This window comes from Calypte anna, chromosome 14, assembly GCF_003957555.1.
Source record: "Calypte anna isolate BGI_N300 chromosome 14, bCalAnn1_v1.p, whole genome shotgun sequence".
Classification (NCBI taxonomy): Eukaryota; Metazoa; Chordata; class Aves; order Apodiformes; family Trochilidae; genus Calypte; species Calypte anna.
This window is the reverse complement of record NC_044260.1, coordinates 4,070,818-4,091,576: the sequence shown is the minus strand read 5'-3', so window position 1 is coordinate 4,091,576 and position 20,759 is coordinate 4,070,818. Positions and strand designations below refer to the sequence as shown.

Sequence of the window (20,759 nt, the reverse complement as noted above, 5' to 3'; positions counted from 1 at the left end):
AGGATGTGGTTAAAGAGGAAAAAAAATCATTTGATAGAGAAATGATGAGAAAGTACAGAAGAGACTTTGCTCTCCCCACTGTGTTCCAGTGTCTCACGTTGCTGCACTTTGTCAGCCTTATTTGATGAAGTTGCAAGCTCAGTGGAGTAGGAACTCTCTTTTATTTTGTCTTTGCACAGCACTTGCTGCCACGCATCCCCTTTTTGGTTGGTTCTGCCTCAGTCCCACTACCTTGATGATAAAATCATACAATGCAGGGCTGACAGAAAAGGGCAAGGGTGTCCTGCAAAGAATGCTTGGCACGCTCACCCTGTACACTATTGTCTCTGGTGTCTCACACAGTCCTTTCCCAGGAACACAACCCAGGATATTTGCTACTGTCCTGGCTTTTTTGCAACATTGATGTTGTAACTAAGTAGGTCTATGATCCACTATTAATTCCTACCCTTTTCCTGCTTCCAGGCCAGCCAGTCCCTCTTTTATATGTACATTAAGCTTTTTCTCTGTAAGTGTGATAATTTGCTGTAATTGAATTTCATCTCCCTGATTCCAGACCATCTCTCCTCATTATCAAGATCACTTTGAATTGCTCTCTTGTCCTCTAAAGGGCTCACAGCCACTCACAATTTGGTTTTATTTTCATAGATTGCCAGTAGACTGGTGATTTCATCAGCAAGGTCATTAATAAAAATATTGAACAGAACCAGACTCATGTTTTAGTCTCATGAGACATTACTTAATGGATTCTCCCAGTTTGTTAGCAAACCACTGATAATATTTTGACTTTTTTTTTATTTTTTTTTAAGGGTTCAAGTCAAAATGTGGAATATATTTCTTAGAATCTGTTTCTCTTGTTTGCTTTTGACAGGGCTGGGTGTGACCACATTAAAGCCTCTCTTGGATACAATCCACATTGACTCCACTCTTCCCACCTGGCCAATTACACTGTCAAAAAGGAAAATAGATTATTGGATATTTATTATTTGCTCCAGATAAATACATATTGGCTGTTCCTTGGCACTCTATTATCCTCATGGTTGCTTAAATATTGACTCTTTTTCTTCAGGATCTTTCTAGGTATTGAATTTCAGCTTGATTTGTTCATAATTCTCTGTTTTTTCCTTCCCCATTTTAAAAGACTGGATACCCTCTTTGCCCTTCTCTTACATTATGGGATGTCACCTGTCCTCCACAGATCCTTGAAGATATTCACTAATTATTTAGAGATGGCTCCAGCTAGTTATATAGGCACTGCAGGGCAAATTTCATCAGGCCTTTCTGACTTGATTATATCTAGCTTAACTAAATATTCGTTAACCTGTTCTCTATTCCAGCCCACATCCCTGCTTTTATTGTTGTCAGTTTTAATTTGTGTTAAGGATTGAGTCAGCACCAACTTTTTCCTTGTGTGAAAATGAAGCCACAGAGGCACCAGCCTTCCATTCTTTTCTGTTTCACTTGTGCTCGTCTTTGCTTCCCAGTAGTTGACCTCTTCTCCTTTGTCTCTTGGATTTTTAATGTATTTATAAAATCCTTCTCATTGCCTTTGATGCCCTTTACGTTATAACTCCTTTTGCACTTCAGCTGTTCTGGTTTTGTCCCTACATGCTTGTGCTGCCTATTTATACACTCCCTTAGACATCTGTCCTGTTTCAACTTTTGTCCAATTCAGTTTTGATTTTCAGGTCATTAGTGTGCTCTGAATGCAAACATCTCGGCCTCGTGTCGTCTTTTGTCTGCGTTGGGATAGTTGTACCTTTTTTGTCTCTTTTAAAACTGTCAGGTAACCTGAATTCATTTTTACCTTAGAATTCCTTCCCAGGGGGGCGTTACCTGCCAGTTCCCCCAGTCCACCACTTTGAAGTCCATTGTCTTTATATGACAGCTTTCACTCCTTTTTTTTTTTTTTTTTTTTTTTTATATATAGTAGAAACATTGTGGTTCATGGAAGAACTAGTTAGCTGTCAATGTAAGAGAGAAAAAGTAAAAGTTACTCATGCTGGGTACCTCTCTGATCTTTCCTAAGCAGTGAGGAGTGCTTCAGAAATAGATTTTGAAAAATGTGTAGCATTCTAAGTAAAGGTTGCAAATTTGGTTGGGTTGGTTTTTTTTCCTGTACATCTCTTAAATCTCATTACTGTAATGAACTTGCAAAACACCACTGTAACCACCACAGTCAAGTGCACTGAAGTGGAGTCACTGGAAAAGATGACATTATTTTGTGCAGTGGTCTTCTATTGACTCGTGGGGTTGGAAAGAAAAAATACTTGCATTGCAAGAGCAGCTTCTATTCAGAGCCTTTGAACTAATGTTCCTGCTCTGCTAGCTTTGTCCTCTGTGTATACAAGCACCTTTGCAGCTAACATTTTTATAATCTATATCAAAACATGTTCTAGCATTTCAGAGAGAGATTAGAAGGATGAAATACTGGCAGGCACCAAGAGGGAAAACCACTTTTTTGTTTGTTTAAATATTTTACTGTAGAAGCCTGCTAGATATTTCCACTTCTCCTTTTGGAATGTTGTGCCAACCATCTGAGGCTTTGCTCCCTCTTCTTTTCTGCATTCTATTCAGCTAGCATCCAGCATAGCTGCTTCAAATACTATTAAAGAAGAAGGCTGAATCAATGTGCATATGTGCACTGCTATCTGTGAGCTTCCTCTGAAAAACCAGAGCTCAACCAGCATCCTTTTAGGGCCTGGTTAGTATTCCTCATGGTATCTTTGTATTTAGCGCTTACCTGAAGCTTATTGCAAAAGAGTGGAAGAACTCCACTGAGAATTAGAACCAAAATTGGATGTAATCCATGTTTGCAAATTCATATTTTGATCCTAGGCTGCATTTCCACACCCGCTGGCCCTTAAGCAGATAAGCAGTAAAATCAACAAACTGGATTGCTGCTCCAGTAGGCAGACTCTCACCTCCCAATATCTTTTGGCTTTCCCTAAGTTCTATGACAAATTAATAAGTGTTTGTATCTCTGCTGCACCGTGGCCTGCATGAACGGGTGCTGATAGTTCTGAAGGGCTTTGTATGGTGATGAGCTTGGAAGCTTCTTTATATTCCTGGGGTGTTGTCATCTTCCTGCCTGTTTGCTCTGGGGAATCCACTGGGTGTGTTATAATGACCTCACATTTAACAGGCAGTTCAGGCTGGTGCCATTTATTGAGCTCAGAAAGCTTAGCCTATGAACCTGCTTGTAGTTGGGCAAAAAAAAACACTTTAAAAAATGTAAATGCACAAATAAGCCTAGTTTCAATGAACATATAAGCTCCAGGGGAGCTGACCTTCCGGGGGGGGTTTATGGTCTTTTTGCCTGGGTAAAGGCAGAGCTCCCAATAGCAGAAGAAATATGGGATCTAATGCTTTATGGATGGGGAGAGGGGAATTAAGAAAACAATGAACGAATGAGTTTTTCTTATTGACCCTCCAGCTACTTCATGTTCTGTAAGATATTCCTTACCCAAAAAAGTTTGCTCTGATGACCTTTAAAAGAATTTCATAATCTTTGTTGGGGTTTTTTATTATTTTTTTAATATATAAGATATCTGCAACATCTTATTGTTTTAATCTAGCAAAGAAGGAAGCTTCCTCACTCCTCCACTGCAGCAATTGCAGTTTTTGCCTCTTGCAGCCCTCGAGCATACATTAATTTCTCTTTGAACATTTTCCATTTACCTCTATTGATTTGCCTTGTTTGATTTCACTTAACATTCCCTGTCTTCTCCCATCCCTTGTTGCTGAAATTCATCAACTTAATAATTTTATCTTTTTGATCTTGTGTTAGCCCTAATTATTATCCAGGCTGGGGTTTAAATACTACATCTTCTGTGTCACTCAGAAAAAAAGAAAAGAGATGCTTTTGATACCAGCATGTATCCTGGCTGTCCCAGGCAGCTGAATAGGAGAAGGTGATGCAGGGGATGAAAATTAAGATCCTCACTGCTTCTCAGGTGGGTTGTGGGGAGCTCAGTCCAGGTGCAGAGCTTGGATATGTACCTTTGAATCAGACTGAGGGAAACGCTGAGTTTCTGAGTAGATACTTAAAGGTGACTGCTCTGGTTGTGCAAACTCTGCCTGAGATATCCTGGAAAATGGATATTTACCCAGCCTGTCAGCCAACACAGCAGTTGTAGGACAGGATGGTGAAGGCTGATACTGTTTTTCACAGGAATGCATTGAAAAGGGAGTTAGTGGAGCCTGTCAGAGACACAGGCTGTGACAAGTGATTTCTTCTTTCTCATGGATAAATTAGTTTTTGCACTAGCCAAGGATTCACTCTTGTGTAAGTTATTACAATGGCCTAGATACGTACGTGTTCCTTTGCCTACTCTGAGCCTGCTTGTAATTGGCTTTCCAGCATGAGTACCACCATTTAGCAGTAAATAGTGATCTTTCTATTCCCTCCTTACACTTTAACTACACTGTATATTTTACTGAGGTTTAGAGAAGAGAGGAAATTGCTCGACAAGGATTTATCCCAGATACCATACTTATCTTTTAATAACTAGATAAATCAACTTTTCTATTCTTTTAACATTCTCTGTTTCCCTCCAGGTCTTATTCTTTACGTCTTATGTCCCTTTATCAAACTTCTTTAACCATCTTAGTTTCTTCTTCCTTCATCTTTGCTGCTGCTGTACAAGTTTCCCCAGTGTTTTCCTTTGACTGTTTTTCCCCCTTATTGAGATCCTGTGCTGGGGTTTTCACTCCCATTTTTTTCCCATCTGAATAAACAAAAAAGCTCCTAGTGTATCCATTTCTTGTCCATTTCTTATCTGCCTTTCTGTGGACTTTTAAAAAGATGAAAACACCAATAGTACTAAAGAGATAATAACAGTTTGGTGAAATATATTGGACCAGTAATAGAACTGATGCTGTGGGTTAAAGGAGGTAGTTTGCAGGTGGAAAAATGAAGTGTTCCAAGTGTAAAACCCTAAGGCTTTGCAGGGATCTAAGCAAGCTCAGGAGCTCTGAAAAACCAGGCCACTTTTTCTCTAGTAGTCTAATGCCATCCCCCCAGCTGTCAAAATGCTGCTGTAGGAATGTGCCTGACCCTGGCTGCTGGAATGTGAGAGGGAGCCCTGGGCAGGAGGAGCTTGGGCACTCCCAGCCTTGCACTGCTGCTGCCCCTTTGTCCCCAAGTCTGTCCCTAGCCCTGTTTGTAGCCACAGCACTCAGGAGCTCAGAGCAAAGCTACAGGAGCTTGGAAAATCCAGGTCACTCTGAGGTGTTGATGAACTTTGTTCCATGTGAGGCAGCCTTGGCTGGTGCCCCACACCTCCTAGAAGCTGCTGAAGAAAAAGGACAAGGAAATGCTGGTGCATCATCAACAGCACCGTGAGAGTCAGCACACCAAAATTCATACCATCTGTATCCCAATTAAATCCCACTGCTGTGACAGCATGCAGCACACAGGAGCATGGCACGATTTCAGGAGAGTAAAGGAACTCTGGTTGTGCCTTTTCTGTGAGTTGGCCATGAGGCTATTGTTGCATCTTCACATTGGGAAATAAATGTCATTGATTTTGTCTAATAGCCAGAGGTAAGCAAAAAAACCTCTTTTCATGCACTGACCTTCACAAATGAAGCACACCAAGTTTGGCTCCTCTTGTTCCTGTTACAGCCAAAATGTGATGGGAGTTCCAACTCTAGCTGGGATATTAATTCCAGGAGAAAGAGGTGGTCACGTGCTGCAGACCCCTTTGTTGTTCAGAAGATGAGCAGAGGGCTGTCAGCATCATGCCATGCCTGGTTTATTTTCAGCTGGTTTGATTTGAATTTGTTGGCTGTCCTCTGCCCTGGGTAACTCCATGAAGTGTTTAATCATACAACTGCATTCAGCTCGGGCAATAAATCCTCACACTGGTTCTGGTATTAATTGAATTGGGAAGTTAGCAGCTGGACTGAAAGTTAATGTTGAGCTCCAGAAGTGAGAGCCTGATTCAATTGCTGGGTTTACAGAGTGGATTTGAACATTTGGCAGCTCCTCTTTGGGGGACAGTTGTTGCTAGTGGTGCATGAGAACTCTGGAACCCTCCTTTGCTTGGCTGGGTCATTAATAATGCAGGTGAAACTGGGAGGTCCTAATTGTCAGGCAGCTTGGGATGGGAGTTATCACTTCCAGGCATGAACAAAATTGATTATTTAATGCTGCAGTGTTGAAGCAGGACCTCACAGCTTGCAGGCTTCTTTCTTGGGCTGTGGGAAAGGGCAGCAACATCAAGTGGCAAAAGGAGGAGGCTTGTAGTGGCAGTTCTGGCACTTGCTGTGTATTACAGGGGAGTGGGAGAGCTGAGAAAAAAAAGGCAAGAGCAAAAAAAGCAGGAGAAAGGCTCTGCGTGAGCAGTGCAAAGGCTGCATCGTTTGGCAATGCAGCTTCTCTGCAGCTGAAAAACCTTTAGTTTCAGCCACTGGTAAAGCTGTGAAAGGGCAGAACAGGGTGTGAGCACGTGTGCATACAGGTGCACGGGTGTGCTTGGGTGGGAAGCTGAAAGGGAGAATGTTGTCTAGAATTGGCTCAATCTGGCGAGTTTGATTGCACAGACTCTCTTTGTTCTTTTGTCTTTCCACAAGCAGTATGCTCAGCAAAGTGGTTCTGTACCTTGTTGGTATAAATGACAGAAAGTGAAATCAGTTGCATAGCAGCTAATACCACGTAGATCCTTGTGTGTGCCACTGTGTGACTTCCCTCAGAAAGCACAGTGCCTGCCAGAGGTAGGGCTGCCAGACAGCAGAGTTTCATAAGAATAAAAGAAGTTATTTTGTTCTGGTCTCAGATAACTAAGTAATTATGATCAACTAATGGTTATGGTGCTTTTTTGTCCCTGCTGGAAAGAAAATCCTGATCCTTTTTCTCTCTCTGGTGGATGCTGTGATTGCAGGGTACCAGATTGCTTACCGCCTGGCCAGCAGCAGCCCTAATAAATTCACAACGGTGGAGGTTGGCTCAACAGTCAGGCAATTTACTGCCACAGATCTCACCCCTGAGTCTGCATACATCTTTCGAACCTCTGCCAAGACCAGGCAAGGCTGGGGGGAGCCTCTGGAAGCCACGGTGATCACAACAGAAAAAAGAGGTAATGCTTGGAGCCACGGGTCGCGGTGGTTTCCGTTCCACGCCTTGTGGAGCCTGTGCTGAAACTTAGGGGAATTTGAATCACAGGCTGCAGCCTGCCCACCTCATCCTCCTCCACCCCATAAACCTGCCCCAAACCATAGCAACATCATGATTTGAGAAACATGGTGAACAAGACAGACTTTTATGAGGCACAGTTCTTCTGACCTGCCAGGGTGTTGGAGATTGATTTTTCCATCAGCTGTTATATTGGCCATATACAGCCTCCTTCTGCAGTCAGATCTTTTTTTTTTTCAGGTGTCTCATCCTCTAGAAAGTTTGCAAGCTTAAAGGAAGTGATGGATGAATTATATTGATTAGGGAACACAAAATGAGAGGCGGTGGTGGTGCAGGATTTCTCTGTGGCCCCTGCATTGCACCTCAGTCCTGACCTAATGTGTTAATAATTACTCCAGCCCTTCACTGCTGCACACTAGAGCAGAATGTTTGCATCAGGACTGTCCAGGTTTTTCCTGCTTCTTGCATCAGCCATAAGATGGTTGTTCATGTTCTGCATCCCTGATCACATTCTGGTCTGTAGGGAACCTACTTGAAGAAAACAGGAGTTACATGTGTATAAATGAAACCAGATGTTTAGATACCAAACTTATAAAAATGTGAAAGGCATATAAGGTACTGCAGAATTGGCGCTCCATCACTGCTTATTTTTAATGCTTTGGCTCAAGTAACTGCTCAGTCTTAGAATCTCCAGAGCTGCCATTTAGAAAAACTGTTTTTTCTACTTGTGAATGAAGAATTTGTTTTGGTTTGTTGGTTTTGGTTTGTTTGTTTTTTCTATTCAGAGCTAAAAGAGAATATATTGATAGAGAGCAGGAGTCCATGTTCCATTGCAAAGTACAGCAGCTGATCTCTTGAGCTGGCAAAATCCAAATTAAGCAGGGTGACTTTAGCAGCATCACTCCTCACTTCACCACTGGAATTTGTGCCACTCTGACCCATTGTGCTCCCTGCATATGGTCTGTAAGAAAAGTTGTCCTTCAAAAATAACAACCATGCAACTTCTGTGTTTTATGGAAAAAATCACAGTGTGGGGAGATGCACACCTCATGTAACCGGGGCAGACACCTATAGACAACTTTCAATATCATTAGCACTTTCATATGCTTTGTGTGTTTGGTTCTTCCCCAAGTCTTGCACTAGAATGTAACCAATTATATTTACTTTTAGTTGTTAAAATATGCCTACTTAAGCAATCTCTCATTTTGAGCCCTTTCTACACCTTGAAGATCATTTAGTGCAAGAACAAATGTTCCCCATGCTATTTACTCAAAGTCTTCCTTATTATTTTTCTATAACACTTCTTAGAGGAGACAATATTGGCCTGATATCCAGCCATCAGCAGCAGGGACCAATGGGTTGCACTTCAACTGCTTCTGGCCTGCCTAATTGGTGTTAAAATTCCCACTGACACAGCTCTCCAGGTCGTGGGCAGCTTTCCCAGCACAGACCAGTGCAGTCCTTGGAGAAAGAACCTCTAGAACTGCATAAGAAAGCCTAAAGCTCCTCTTCTAAGGATACTGTCCATCAGAGAGATTTATCAGCTCAAGGTCTCTTCCATCCCTGTCTGATCTCTGTCAAAGTGAAAGTTTAACTTCCAACAGATGGAAGTTTCAAAAAACCCCATCATGCCCGTTAAGGAGAATACTTAAAGCTCAGAGCCTCTCCTTTTCAGCAAAATGTGCACAAGCTGTTGCTGGATACACAATAGCTGAAGGGAGAACTCCCAGCTCAGCTGCAGGACCAGCAATCCCTTGTTGCCATCAGTGCTTTAGGGCTATCTGGAGTAGGCAAGTCACAGTAGAACCTGAAACCCTCCTCGTCTTGATGGATGGTTTTCCTCTGTCCCTACACATGCTACAGAACCAAGTCCCAGGGCACTGAGTCAGCTCAAAGTGCTCCCATATGTAAAATGTGGAGAGAAAAATACATCTTCTCACATCAGCCAGATTGATATGAGGGGATAATAAAGCAATTTATCCAGTGCAGCTATTCTGCTAACAAGTAAATAAACAAACAAACCTGAAATTTATATACAATAAATATTCTAGAGTGAAAAGGTATTTAATTTCCATCAATAAAAATGCATTTAATATCCTTGCAGTCCTTGATACCAAGGTAAGCAAGCACCAAAAGTCCCTCAAAAATTAGTAAAAACGATAACTCTTGTCCTTTTAAATTCCTTGGATAATCCCAATATACAACTTTACATTTTACAGTGATAGCTGGAATTTATAGACTCAAAACTGTACTGTAGCCATATTGACCAGTGGTTCTTCTGTAATGTTTTGGGTCTACATAGTGATGTGACTCCCTTCAGAATAATCAACACCAATGATCAGGGCAGAATTGAGCCAGAAAATGTAAACCTAGGAAGAAATGAAAAGCAGTCCATTGAATCATACAACCTGGACATACATTCCTGCACAAACAGCTCACCTTAGCATTTGCTTGTGGCTAAGCTCCCATAAATAGACTGTTTGACCCTAATAACTTTGTACAGGCAGGAAGTACTTGTACTAGGGGAAATCTGAAGATCTCCCATTAACAACAGAAAGAAACCAAATCATAGGAGACTTTACAAGATCTGACCTGCCCAAAACTGCCAGCTGGTTAAAGCTTATCAGCAGAGAGCATTAAAATCCCTGCACTATCCACAGTTCCTCTGCTAGAAGAACCCTGAATCCCTGCCCCAGCCTGTCAGCACCAGGCACTGATCTTTTGCATTGTGCTACAGCTCACCTGCTGCTGCCACCAAGGGTTTCCTCCAGCTAATGGCTTACAAATCTCTGGGCACCCATGTCAGCAGGAGCACATCATGGAGAAATGCCAAAACGTGCAAGAAATGGTGTCAGGGGATGGCAGGGAAACAAGGTGCTGGCCACAGAGGGCTGTGAGGAGTCAAGCAGGGGAAGGAAGGTGTGTTTGTGGAAACAAGTGCTGATGGAATTGAATTGCTTCTGCAAAGCAAGTCACTGCTGTGTCTCCAATCAATTTCTGCTTTATTACATGCCACACATTTTAATCAGAATCGATAATCTTCATGATAAACAATTAAACAATTATTCCTCACTCTATAGAGTTTCTCCATTGAAATCGATGGAGTGCAGAGACAGGGTGATGGGAAAGGAGATCTGTATTGGAACACTTGGGGACTGGCACGTTTATACCTGCATGGCCATTCTCTGCCTCAGCTAAAAGGTGTCTGGTTAATTACTCTGGAGAGATCTCCCTCAGCACTGCCTGGTTTGACTTTGCAGGTTCAAGGTTAGCAGGTAAGACAGGAAGAATTGGGGAAATCTGGAAGTGAAGTGCAGCAGATGCTTCAGCCCCAGCTCCACACCATCTCCAAGCTGGGGTCTGGAAGCAGCAGCAGGAGCTGCTGATGGTTCCCAGTTCCTTGCCAGAGAGAACTGGTGCAGGAATTTAGGACTGGCTCCAGGTTGTGCACTTGGACTCTGCTCCACACCAGCCTGTTCCAGCTTTTCCATGCCTTTTCTTCATGCCTGGGCTGGGGAGCAGCTGGTAGAAGAGGATGTTATGTAGCAGAGAGGGGACATAATCCCATGGTATCATGGACTAAGCACAGGTTAAAAAGGGAATTTGTTTACAGGCAAATTCTGTCAAAAGAGAAATTGCAGCTTGAAGCACTGCTGAGTTTCTTTAAAGATTTCCTTGGTCTGCTTAGCTGCTGGTCCTGGTGATTTTTTTCTTAACCTGCTAAATTTTTTTTTCTTAACCTTCTTAGCCTGCTAAGACCCTCCCCATGTTTGAGGATATGTTAAGAAAGCATCACTCAGTGCTGACGTTCTACAAAGGGAGACAAGAATCAGCTTCACTGCTCTTCTTTGCAGTTGAAGTTGAAGGAATGGGACAGTTTGTACCCTTCATGGGGAAAACTCAAATGTTCAATCTCCTCTGGCTTTACCACTGTGAATATCTGACCAGGCTGTCACATTTTCTTTTAGTTTGAATTTCCTCTCAAAGCAGTACTAAATGATGGTTTAATTGCAGAACGACCAGCACCTCCCAGGCAGCTGATGACCCCCCAGAGTAATGTCTCATCCCGGAGTCTGCTGCTCAAGTGGGTCCCTGGAAGCGATGGATCTTCTCCCATTCGATATTTTACAGTCCAAGTGCAAGAACTGCCAAATGGAGACTGGCAAACCTACTCCTCTTCCATCAGCCACGAGGCAACATCCTGCATTATTGAGAGGTACTGTGTTAGCCCAGGCTAGCCTAGAAATTCCCACACTTTCCCCTTCCAGCAGTTAAGAAGCCAAACCCGAGCATCAATCAGCTTCACCGTCTTTTGGAGGAAGGGAGGTTAAGTGAGGTCAGATCCTCCCATTTCAGAGGTGGTGTTTTGAAAAGCAATTGAGAGATTTGCTGAAGGTCGTGCAATAAATCTAATTAAAGGTAGAGTGCAATGCATTTTTCTGAAGCCCTTCCTGGAAGCTCAACGAGGTAGATAACACTGCTCAGGCTAAACCATATGCTCTGTAAAACACAACTAGTTAAAAATCCTTTCAGTGGTGACTGATGTTAAAATCCACTCTCAGTGCTGCTTTGCAATTATCTCTATATAAGCTTTTCCAAATGAAATGGGAAGCATTTTTATCTGTATTTTCCATACTGAAGTTTATAGATAGCATCAGAATGTTTAAACTTTGCTATTCAGGCTTCATTATATCTTCAGCAATGCTGCTGTAATTAAAGTCCTTGTAACATCTGCAAGAGCAATTGAATGTCAATGAGAAGGTACTTGTTTTGCTATCCGTTTCCTCTATTGACCAGCTAGTACAAATCAGATTATTTCTAAAAGGCCACGAGTTTGTGGAGAATCAAATATTAAAGGAATTCAGATAGACATTTCCAGGTTTGCCATAAAAACATACTGATGTATGTAAGTGGCTATGATACATGGCAGCTCACTGCTCATGTGCCAGAAGATAGAGCTACAGAGCTCTCCTTTTGTCTAACTGTGCAGAAAAAAGAAAACTTTACAATTATAGGTGCAAATATAGAGCTGATTCATCGACCTTGGAGATGTTATGCTCACCCTGAATTATATCCCGTATCTTTCCAGTCAAAACCTGTAAAATCAAGGAAACCAAGTATGTCATTTAGACCTGACATTGACATTACTGAAAACTGATCAAGAAAGATTGTTCAAATTGTTTAAGTTCCTGTAGGTAAGGGTGTCCTAATAGGCTGGAACTATTGAAAAGAAGACTTTTTACTAAAAGCATTTTCCTGTGAAAGTCCAGGAGAGTAGGATGTGCGTGCTGCAAGAGTGCTGCCCATCAGGATGCATTATCCCTTGGTGTTTAATCATTCCTTACAAGTAACTTTACTTGGGTTTGTAGTGAGTGTTACAGCTGCCAGCTCATGGCTAGACACCACCAATTAATTAGCTAAATCCCCTGTAACTTACAGCTCTGCACTTCTTGCCTCTGCAGCCTCCCCCACACCCTCTCCCTGCCAAGGCAAGAGACAGAAGAATCTTTGCTGAGGTTATGTCAGCTGAAAATCACTCTTTGCATAACTTAAAACATTGCACAGATAAAAAGAACAGCAGGGAACTTGTTGTTGCTGTCTTTATTAAATAATCCAGGCAATAGCATTAATTTGAGTTTCAGTAGGAATAAAACACACTGATGAAACAGTATGAGCCAGAGGATTAGTCAGAAGGCCAGGGCTCCAACTCTCAGCACCTGCTGTGAGCTGACTGACCCCAGGCACGTTCCCTGCCTCCTCTCTGCCTGTCATCCCTGCCCTTGCATTGAGGATGAGCTGACCCATGGATCTTTTTTGAAGCTTTCTTAGGTGAAGCATCATGAAGGCCACGTTTGGCCAAAGTGGGATGGCAGCACATCTTGTCCTTTCCACCAAGCCCCAGGAACTGCAGCTTCCTGCAGCTGATTTCTGAAGCCTGATGCACCCCTGAATTTTTTCAGGATGTTCTGAATGTTTTCAGGACTCAGGCCAAGAGAAATTCGAGGAGCTGCTGATAGCAGCACCACCCATGTCCTGAAGAAGCTGGGGGAGGCTGCAAAGAAAAGGCGATGTGGAGAAGAGACACGCTGCTCAGTGGCTTTAGTTGCCAAGGGGCAAGTTCTCTCCAGAGGCTCGCTCAGAGGAAGGCTGGGATGATGAGGGGACATTTCATCCCTCAGTTGTGTTTTTTTTCACTCCACAGCTTGAACCCATTCACCTCTTACAAACTGCGAGTGAAAGCAACCAACGACATCGGGGACAGCGACTTCAGCGCAGAGACGGAGGCAGTGACAACTCTGCAGGATGGTGAGTGAGGGGGAGAGGGGGGCTGGGGCATCACCATGGGATGGGTGCTCCCCAGAACTCCTGGCTTTGCTGGACCTGCTGTCATGTGTTCTCCACTGGGGCAATGGAGAGAGAATTCAACATCCAATGGCTTTTTGTTGGGAGGAGATTGATACAGGTAGTAATGAGATGTGGTTGAATTAATAACAGGCAGCGTTAAGTGTCCTGCTGTGCCCTCTGATAATGAATCATACTTTCAGGAGTCTCAAAATGGAATTAAACTCTGCTTAATTGGCTTCCATACTCTACACTAACCATTATCTTTGCAAAAATTGAATAATTTACAAGAGATTATTAAAAATAAATGTAGAAGCGTGCATACAGCTGAAGAAGTTTCTCATATTGTTTTCACTCACAATCCACATCAGTCTGCAGTATGGCAAAATTGCTGAGGTAGAAGTAAGAATACAAAGCTCCTGGAAATGGGAGCATTTAATCCTGAAGATCAAGGCTAATAAACTGTGAGTGACATTGACAAGGCTTTTATTTTTAGCCTTAGCCTTGATTGTATAAAGTCAATGCCTGAATGCAGAAGTAGCTCTGATGTCTTGAATGGAGAAAGGAATTCTGCAAAGGGTGAAAAGGTGTCAGTATTTACCCTTTGCCTGGGAAGTGGGGTAATTCTGGGCTACGTATATATATAAATATACAAACGTGGTGCTATGAACTAGCCAGTATTTAATACAGTATTTAACTGATTAGTTAAATATCACAATGAGATGTAAAAATAGGGAAGAGTTTTGAAAAGGAATGTTTAAAGAGTGTGATCTTGAAATCAGAAAAACAGAGGACAGAGCTCAAGGGTATCCCAAGTCAAACAAGAAACCCTTTAATAGTGGAATAATGTGCCTGAAGCCAGTCTTCACCTTCCTGAAGAGCAGCTGCTGGACTGGTGCAGGCTGGAGTTGGCACTAATGAGGCAGCACTGTTGCAGAATTTAAAATTTTCTTTTCGGTTCTCTTTGAATTTAGTTACAGCAAATCCAGAGTTTGTCCTCACAATACATCAGGGAAAGTCTGTGCAAGCTTCTCAGCTCCTTAACTAACTGAACATTTATTCTGCTGAGCTAACCTGGTGCTGCCACTGGAGCATTGCACTGTGGAGGGCTGTCAGCTCCTGATAAGCCTTCCCTGCCTCCCATTTTTGCTGCTGAGGTGTGTGTGTGAGGCTGTGGTACAGAGCAGAGGCACAGGAATGGGTTAACCTGAGGTAAATCAAGCTCTCCTTGCTATATCAGCTGTTCATGCCAAGCCACTCTTCCAGCCTGCTCACGTCTCTAAACTGGAAAAGGGTAGATCGAGGTTGGACTAGGAAGAAATTCTTCACTGTGAGGCTGGTGAGACACTGGCACAGGTTTTCCAAGGAAGTTGTGACTGCCCCATCTCTGGAAGTGTTGAAGGCCAGGTTGGATGGGGCTTGGAACATCCTGCTCTAGTGGAAGGTGTTCCCTCCCATGGCATGGCTGATTTGTAAAGTCCCTTCCAACACAAACCATTCTGTGATTCCATGAATACATGACACAGACTCTTAAAAACAAGGTTGGCTTGCCCCAGCTGTGGCCAAAATTTAAGGGAAAATTTGGAAATATTTTGCTCACTCTTCCAAGCACACACATAACTGGTTGAACTTGGGTTCAAATGTTTATCCAGTTGTTTGTGAGCAGCTGGCCCGTGGCAGCTACCTCCAGATTTATGCACTGAGCTTTTCCCTTATTCTTCTTCAAGTTGCTAAGACCATGGGTAGAGCAAGGGATGTGGGAGAAGGGGCTGACTTCTGCTTGGGTTGCAATTTTCATATCCACTGCACCACTTTTGAGATCCACGCTGTAGCAGCTGAGCTAGAAGATGTTCTTCAGCAGCAAAGAAAGAGAATCTGATGAATAAGCTGCCTGTTTGCCTCCCTGTTTTGATAACTGCTTTAGTGACCTTTCTTTTTCCTGTTTAGTTCCAGGTGAACCACCCAGTTCTGTGTTGGTAACTCCACACACGACTTCATCTGTCCTTGTACAGTGGCAGGTAGGTAAAATGAAAATTTCTGATGTTTCTGGAGCAGCTTTTCAGTTCCTTTGACTTGTTGACCTTAGTGTTACATTGCAACAGAATTTTCCTGAGCTGGAAATATTGAAGTAAAATTGAAGGGCTGCTGCTACCTCCTTATTTTCCTGATGTAGGCATAGATTTGAGTGATGGAGGGAAAAGGCAGTTGCCTTTATTTTGTGCCCTGTGAGGGAAAGCTTGGGTGGGAAAGGAGCTTCTGTAGTGATGCCCAAGATCACTACTTGTAGAGGTTCTTCTGTCCTTTTACTGGTAGCAATAGATGAGCATCTTAAGACTGAAAAATTCCAAGAAAGAAAAGTACTGGAAAGATCATATAATCAAAAGCTCACTTGCACATCACATGCTGCCTCCTCCAGCTGCCAAAATAATGAGAGGCAAATGCTGTGCCTGCAATCCTCTTCATAGCTTTTGAGGAACTCCACATGCCCTTTTGGCTCTTTGCAGGTAAAAAAATTGAGATTTTTTCAGAAAAAAAGAAAGGAAGTTTGAGCTCTCCCTAATATCTCTGAGCTGGATGTGAAACTATTCATGCCAAGTCTGTGTTTTATAGAGGCATTTCCTCTACTTGCCTTTATCTTTCAATACTGGCCTCCTGGGAGATGCTGGAACATTTTGTGACCCAGTGCCTGAGGCTTCTTTTTGCAGTGTGAGCATAAATAGAGGGAACCCAGGGGGCTACTGCACGTTATCCATAACCTAGCCTGGAAAACCTTTGCCCACCCTGCTCCTGAGACAATGTCCCACACACATAATAAGGATAACTTTGGACAGATTGCATTATAGTGAAAAATGTACATGGGAGTTTACAGTACAGATGGGGCTCCTTGCATTTTTAGATGATAAAAAAAAAAAAAATAAATTAAAAAGAGATGTATGAGGGTCTGTCTCTTGCTATCCAGCAGCGTTTTAGAAACGTGCCTGGCTGGATTGCTGGGTTACTGCCCCAGGTTCACACAGCACAATCCTAAGCAACATCATTGCTTACAGCATGTTGAATAAATAGAAGACATGTTGAGCAGTTTTACCGAAGGAATTATGGAGACATGTAAATCTACTGCCCCACCTACAAATTAAACCCACAGTGAAGGGGAAAAAAAAGTAGATGAAGCAAGAACAGAGAGGAAAAAAAAGTAGATGAAGCAAGAACAGAGAGGATGTGAGGCATGATGTGCCACTGAAAGAAGCATTCCCCAAATTGACTGATTATTGGTGTGTAGTTAATCTGAAATAGGTGGTTGTTTAGGTAATTGGATGCTTTTTATTTCATGAAAACAAAATGGAGTGGTTGTGCCAGAACCATCTCAAGGGAGTTGTGGGTGATTATATGTCATTACTACATGTATATTAATAGGTCCTGGTAATTCAGCCGTACTCTATTTTTCAAATAAACAAAAATCTTCAAGTCCCACAATAGCCTCCAATTAAGAAGAAGTTTCACAGCAGTGTCTAAGAAATAATGTAAACTGAAAACAGCAGTCAAGCTAAATGGGAGAGTAGATTTCCAAGCAAAGCTAAATTTTTAACTTGGAGCCGTTTTAATAATTCACAAAACAAACTCTAGATGCACTATCTGTGCTTTCAGCTGCTTGGTCCAATCAGTCCATTATTTTTAAAGTAGGAAGAAAATCAGTTATTTCCATTGAGGTCTGTTGTATCAATAATGCAAGGTTACTTCAAATGTTCTGGGGGATGTCACAGCTAACAAGAGGATCAGGCACTGTTCTGCTCTACCTTAGAGATAATAATTATTCAGACTTACATTTCAGTCTCTTTTTTATTATTATTTTATTTTTAAACAGCACAAAAGTGCTTCTCTTCTGTACAACATTATGAGCTGCCACTCATCATCATTTTACTTATTTTAGCAGATCCCTCAGGCCTCCCTACAAAATCCTAAATAATCCATTACATCAAAAGCAAAGTTTTGTCCATGAAAGACAGATGGAGGGGGAAGACCTGACCTTTTAGCAGAGTACCCTTTTCAGGAAAGAATCATGATTTCCATAGCAAAAAGACAGTCTTCAAGCAGGTTATTTTCTGAACTTTCCCGTCCTAAATTTGAAGGAAGGAAAAAAGAGAGTCACTGAAATAGAAAACTATGTGATATTCACAGTGGGTTTTATGTTGTTGTTGTTGTTGTATGAAATTTATTTCCATGCTGCACAGGCTTTGGTTTTCTGCAGCCTCTCTTCTCCTTCATGGTGATGGACTCAAGATGTGTCTTGGTGGCACTGTCACTGGGGAGCCCTTCCCTGCCAGGGCACCATCAGGGCTAAAGCAACTTCAGAGTAACACAGAAAACAAAAGAGGAAAGTCAGAAGACTGGAAAGGAAACCATAGCCCTACTACTAATTGCCTCTAACCCTATGTTGTCTCCTCCACTTTGCAGAGGGGACATTTCAGCTGGTCCAGGTGTGACCATGTCATCAGGTAGCCTTGGAGAAGGTTGTCACTTTGTTTGGTTTTTTGCTCAGTCCCTTGAAAAAGGGGCTCAGGTTGAGCCTAGGAAAGGCTGTTGTACCAGAGCTTGATTTATTTGCCTTGTAAACCAGAGTCTGAAAGAGAACGTGATTGCCCTTTTTAAAATACATCACAGGAGTAAACACCCCATGGGGAGAAGAGCAATTTAACCCAAAAGGCAATGTTAGCACAGGAACAAATGGTTATAAACCATTGAATTATTTAAATTAGAAATTAAATGAAGGCTTCTAACCACCCAAGTAGTGATGTTTGCAACAGCTTTCCAATAGCACAGGAAAAAATCAGCTTGTTTTCTGTTGGAGTTTTCTCTGTTTGTGAAAAGGACTTCAGGCAGTTGTGAGGGGTTGCTCTTGGTGATTCCCAAAGCCCATCACAACCTTTTGTTCCCAGACCATTCTGTAATGGGAATGCTAAATACTAGTGAGAGGTGGTCAAGCTTCTGCAATGGAGAGAGCACAGTAATGAACATGGACAGGAGTGATGAATGAGTTTCTCCAACCATGCACAGCAAGTACAGTAAAATCTTGGGATTATTTGGCTTGTTTTCAGCAGACTCTGGGCAGGACAGCTCTAGAAGAAGCAGACTTCTTGCAGAAGTTTCTGTTCCTTTTCCTGATAGCTGCAGATCTTACTTTTATACTCTGGTTCACACAGTTCTCTTTTTTTTTTACTTTCATATACTGCAGTCTTTTTACTTAATTCCTTCAGCCCTCACCTGAAGCCAAAGTCCTTTACATTGAGCCTGGCCAGCCCTCTCTCCCCTGTTGCCATCATAATGAAGTAATGGAATATTCTTGTCATTTCTGGAAGCAGAATGTTAGGTTATTAACAAATATATTCCTTCTTTCTGTAAAAAATATTCTTACTTTCTTCATTAAATTTACATGTGGTATTACCTTCTGTAGTGACAGTGTTTCATGCCAGCCATTAATTTTTCCACAATAGACAGAAGGTTTTCCTTAGTACAGTTCTCAAGACTGCTAGGGATCTTTCTGGATTAAAGGTGAGATCATCATTAAAATCCTTTTCATTTATACTTTCAGCCCCTTAAATTTCAGAACAAGAATCTTTAGAAGACAAGTGGCTCAGGGCATCTTTTCTTCTCTGCACTTCTTAGCCTGTATTAGACTCATGAAAGTATTTTTTTTTTCCCCAAACACGAAGATTCCCTTTGCTTGTCTCTCTTTATGCAACCCGTTCAGACAAAAATCTCCTTTTCAGAGGACTGGCTGTATATCTGGATCTGCAGGAAGATTAGAGGGGCTGCTGAAGAATCTCTGCTGAGGAATAAAAAAGCCTCATTATATGAGTCAGACCAATGGCCACCACTGCTCCAAGCTCTTACAGAGGAGACCTGGGTTTGCCTGTGGGACTGGACCTCTGCAACTCACCAGAGTCTACCATACCATGACTCCTCCCCAGATGCCTTTCTGAGGCTATTAGACCTCTTTTCATCTTCCTAATTAAAGCCAGAACACACCAATTCTTTCTTTTCTCATCGGTCTTTCAATAAAAGTGTCAAATGGAGAATGCCCTATGAACAGCCCCCAAGGAAAAGAGCCACTAAAGAAATTCTGTCTTCAAGCAAATAATTTATTTCCTTTCATCTCAGAAGAGAAACACTGGTTTTCTGCTCCACTAGTGGTGGCCAGCAAGGCACGTTTTTAGAGAAGTGTTTATTTATGTTTAGCACACAAACAAAGGAGGCCCAAGAAGGAGCTCAGCTCCTGGATATAGTGTCAATTTTTAAGTGAAGAGCCTTTTGGAACTGCCCCAGCTGAGTGAACTTGTCAAAGTTGCCTTTAACTTGTGTTTTTCAAACTCTCCAACCTTTGAGCTTGGGTGTGATTAATGGCAGTGCTCACCAGGGACCATCTCATCCCTCTGCACAGGACCCGTGTCACCCACTGCCCCTGCTCCTGGATGGCTCTTGCCATGCACATTTTACCAACTTTGCTCTTCATGGGAATGTTTTAATGTTTTTCAGCCTCCCAAAGCTGAGAGTCTCAATGGTTTGCTGTTGGGATACCGGATCTACTATCGGGAGCTGGATTATGAGACTGGATCTGGAACAGAATCCAAAGCCATCCAGAACCCTTCAGCTTTAAGAGCAGAGCTCACACGTAAGTGTCTGGTTTGGACCCTGTGCTATCCCTGCCTGGCAATCTGTTGTTGTCCCAGGCACTGAATGCCCTTTGTGCACCATGGAAATAACACACAGTTGTGTTTAAGAATGCTGGGATAATTTTGCTTTTATACAATCAGGGTGAAGATGCTGAAAAGTTCTAAGAACTCTGATTAGAATCACTTCTAATGGTGAACTCTAATCTGTGCCAGCCTGTTGGAATTGATGTCCTGTCCCCCCATGTATCCTGCTTTCTTGTTCCCTCCATTTCATGTTACCCTGGTATAGTTTGTTCTGCCATCAAAGGAAAAAGAGAGGGATTCTGTTTTCCTCAGCTGGGCACATTTTTTTTTCTCTTGCTATTTAAAAAAAAAAAAATATATATATATAATTGACATTTTGTTTTTATTTTTGCAGTATTAAAAATCAGCCCAGGACAGTATATAAATGCATCTTTTTACAATATCGAAGTGCTTGTTCCTATTTTGGAAGAAAATAGCAAAAATGAGCAAGAATTTTAAGGTGCTTGCTTGCTGTGTTAGCCCCTGGGATTTTTGGCTCACATGGAAAGAAATTGGAGGGGATTAACAGAAAAATGAAAAGGACTTATAGACAA

General features: G+C 42.2%; 1 protein-coding gene across 1 annotated transcript in view; it reads left to right on the top strand.

The window, feature by feature from the left end:
- SDK1 (sidekick cell adhesion molecule 1) overlaps positions 1 to 20,759 on the top strand; it is a 383,067-nt gene that overhangs the window by 310,536 nt on the left and 51,772 nt on the right. The window contains exons 30-34 of the mRNA XM_030459721.1: positions 6,885 to 7,079; positions 11,150 to 11,351; positions 13,338 to 13,441; positions 15,425 to 15,495; positions 20,006 to 20,141. Of these exons, the coding sequence (XP_030315581.1) occupies positions 6,885 to 7,079; positions 11,150 to 11,351; positions 13,338 to 13,441; positions 15,425 to 15,495; positions 20,006 to 20,141 (708 nt within the window). The remainder of the gene's footprint in view (positions 1 to 6,884; positions 7,080 to 11,149; positions 11,352 to 13,337; positions 13,442 to 15,424; positions 15,496 to 20,005; positions 20,142 to 20,759) is intronic.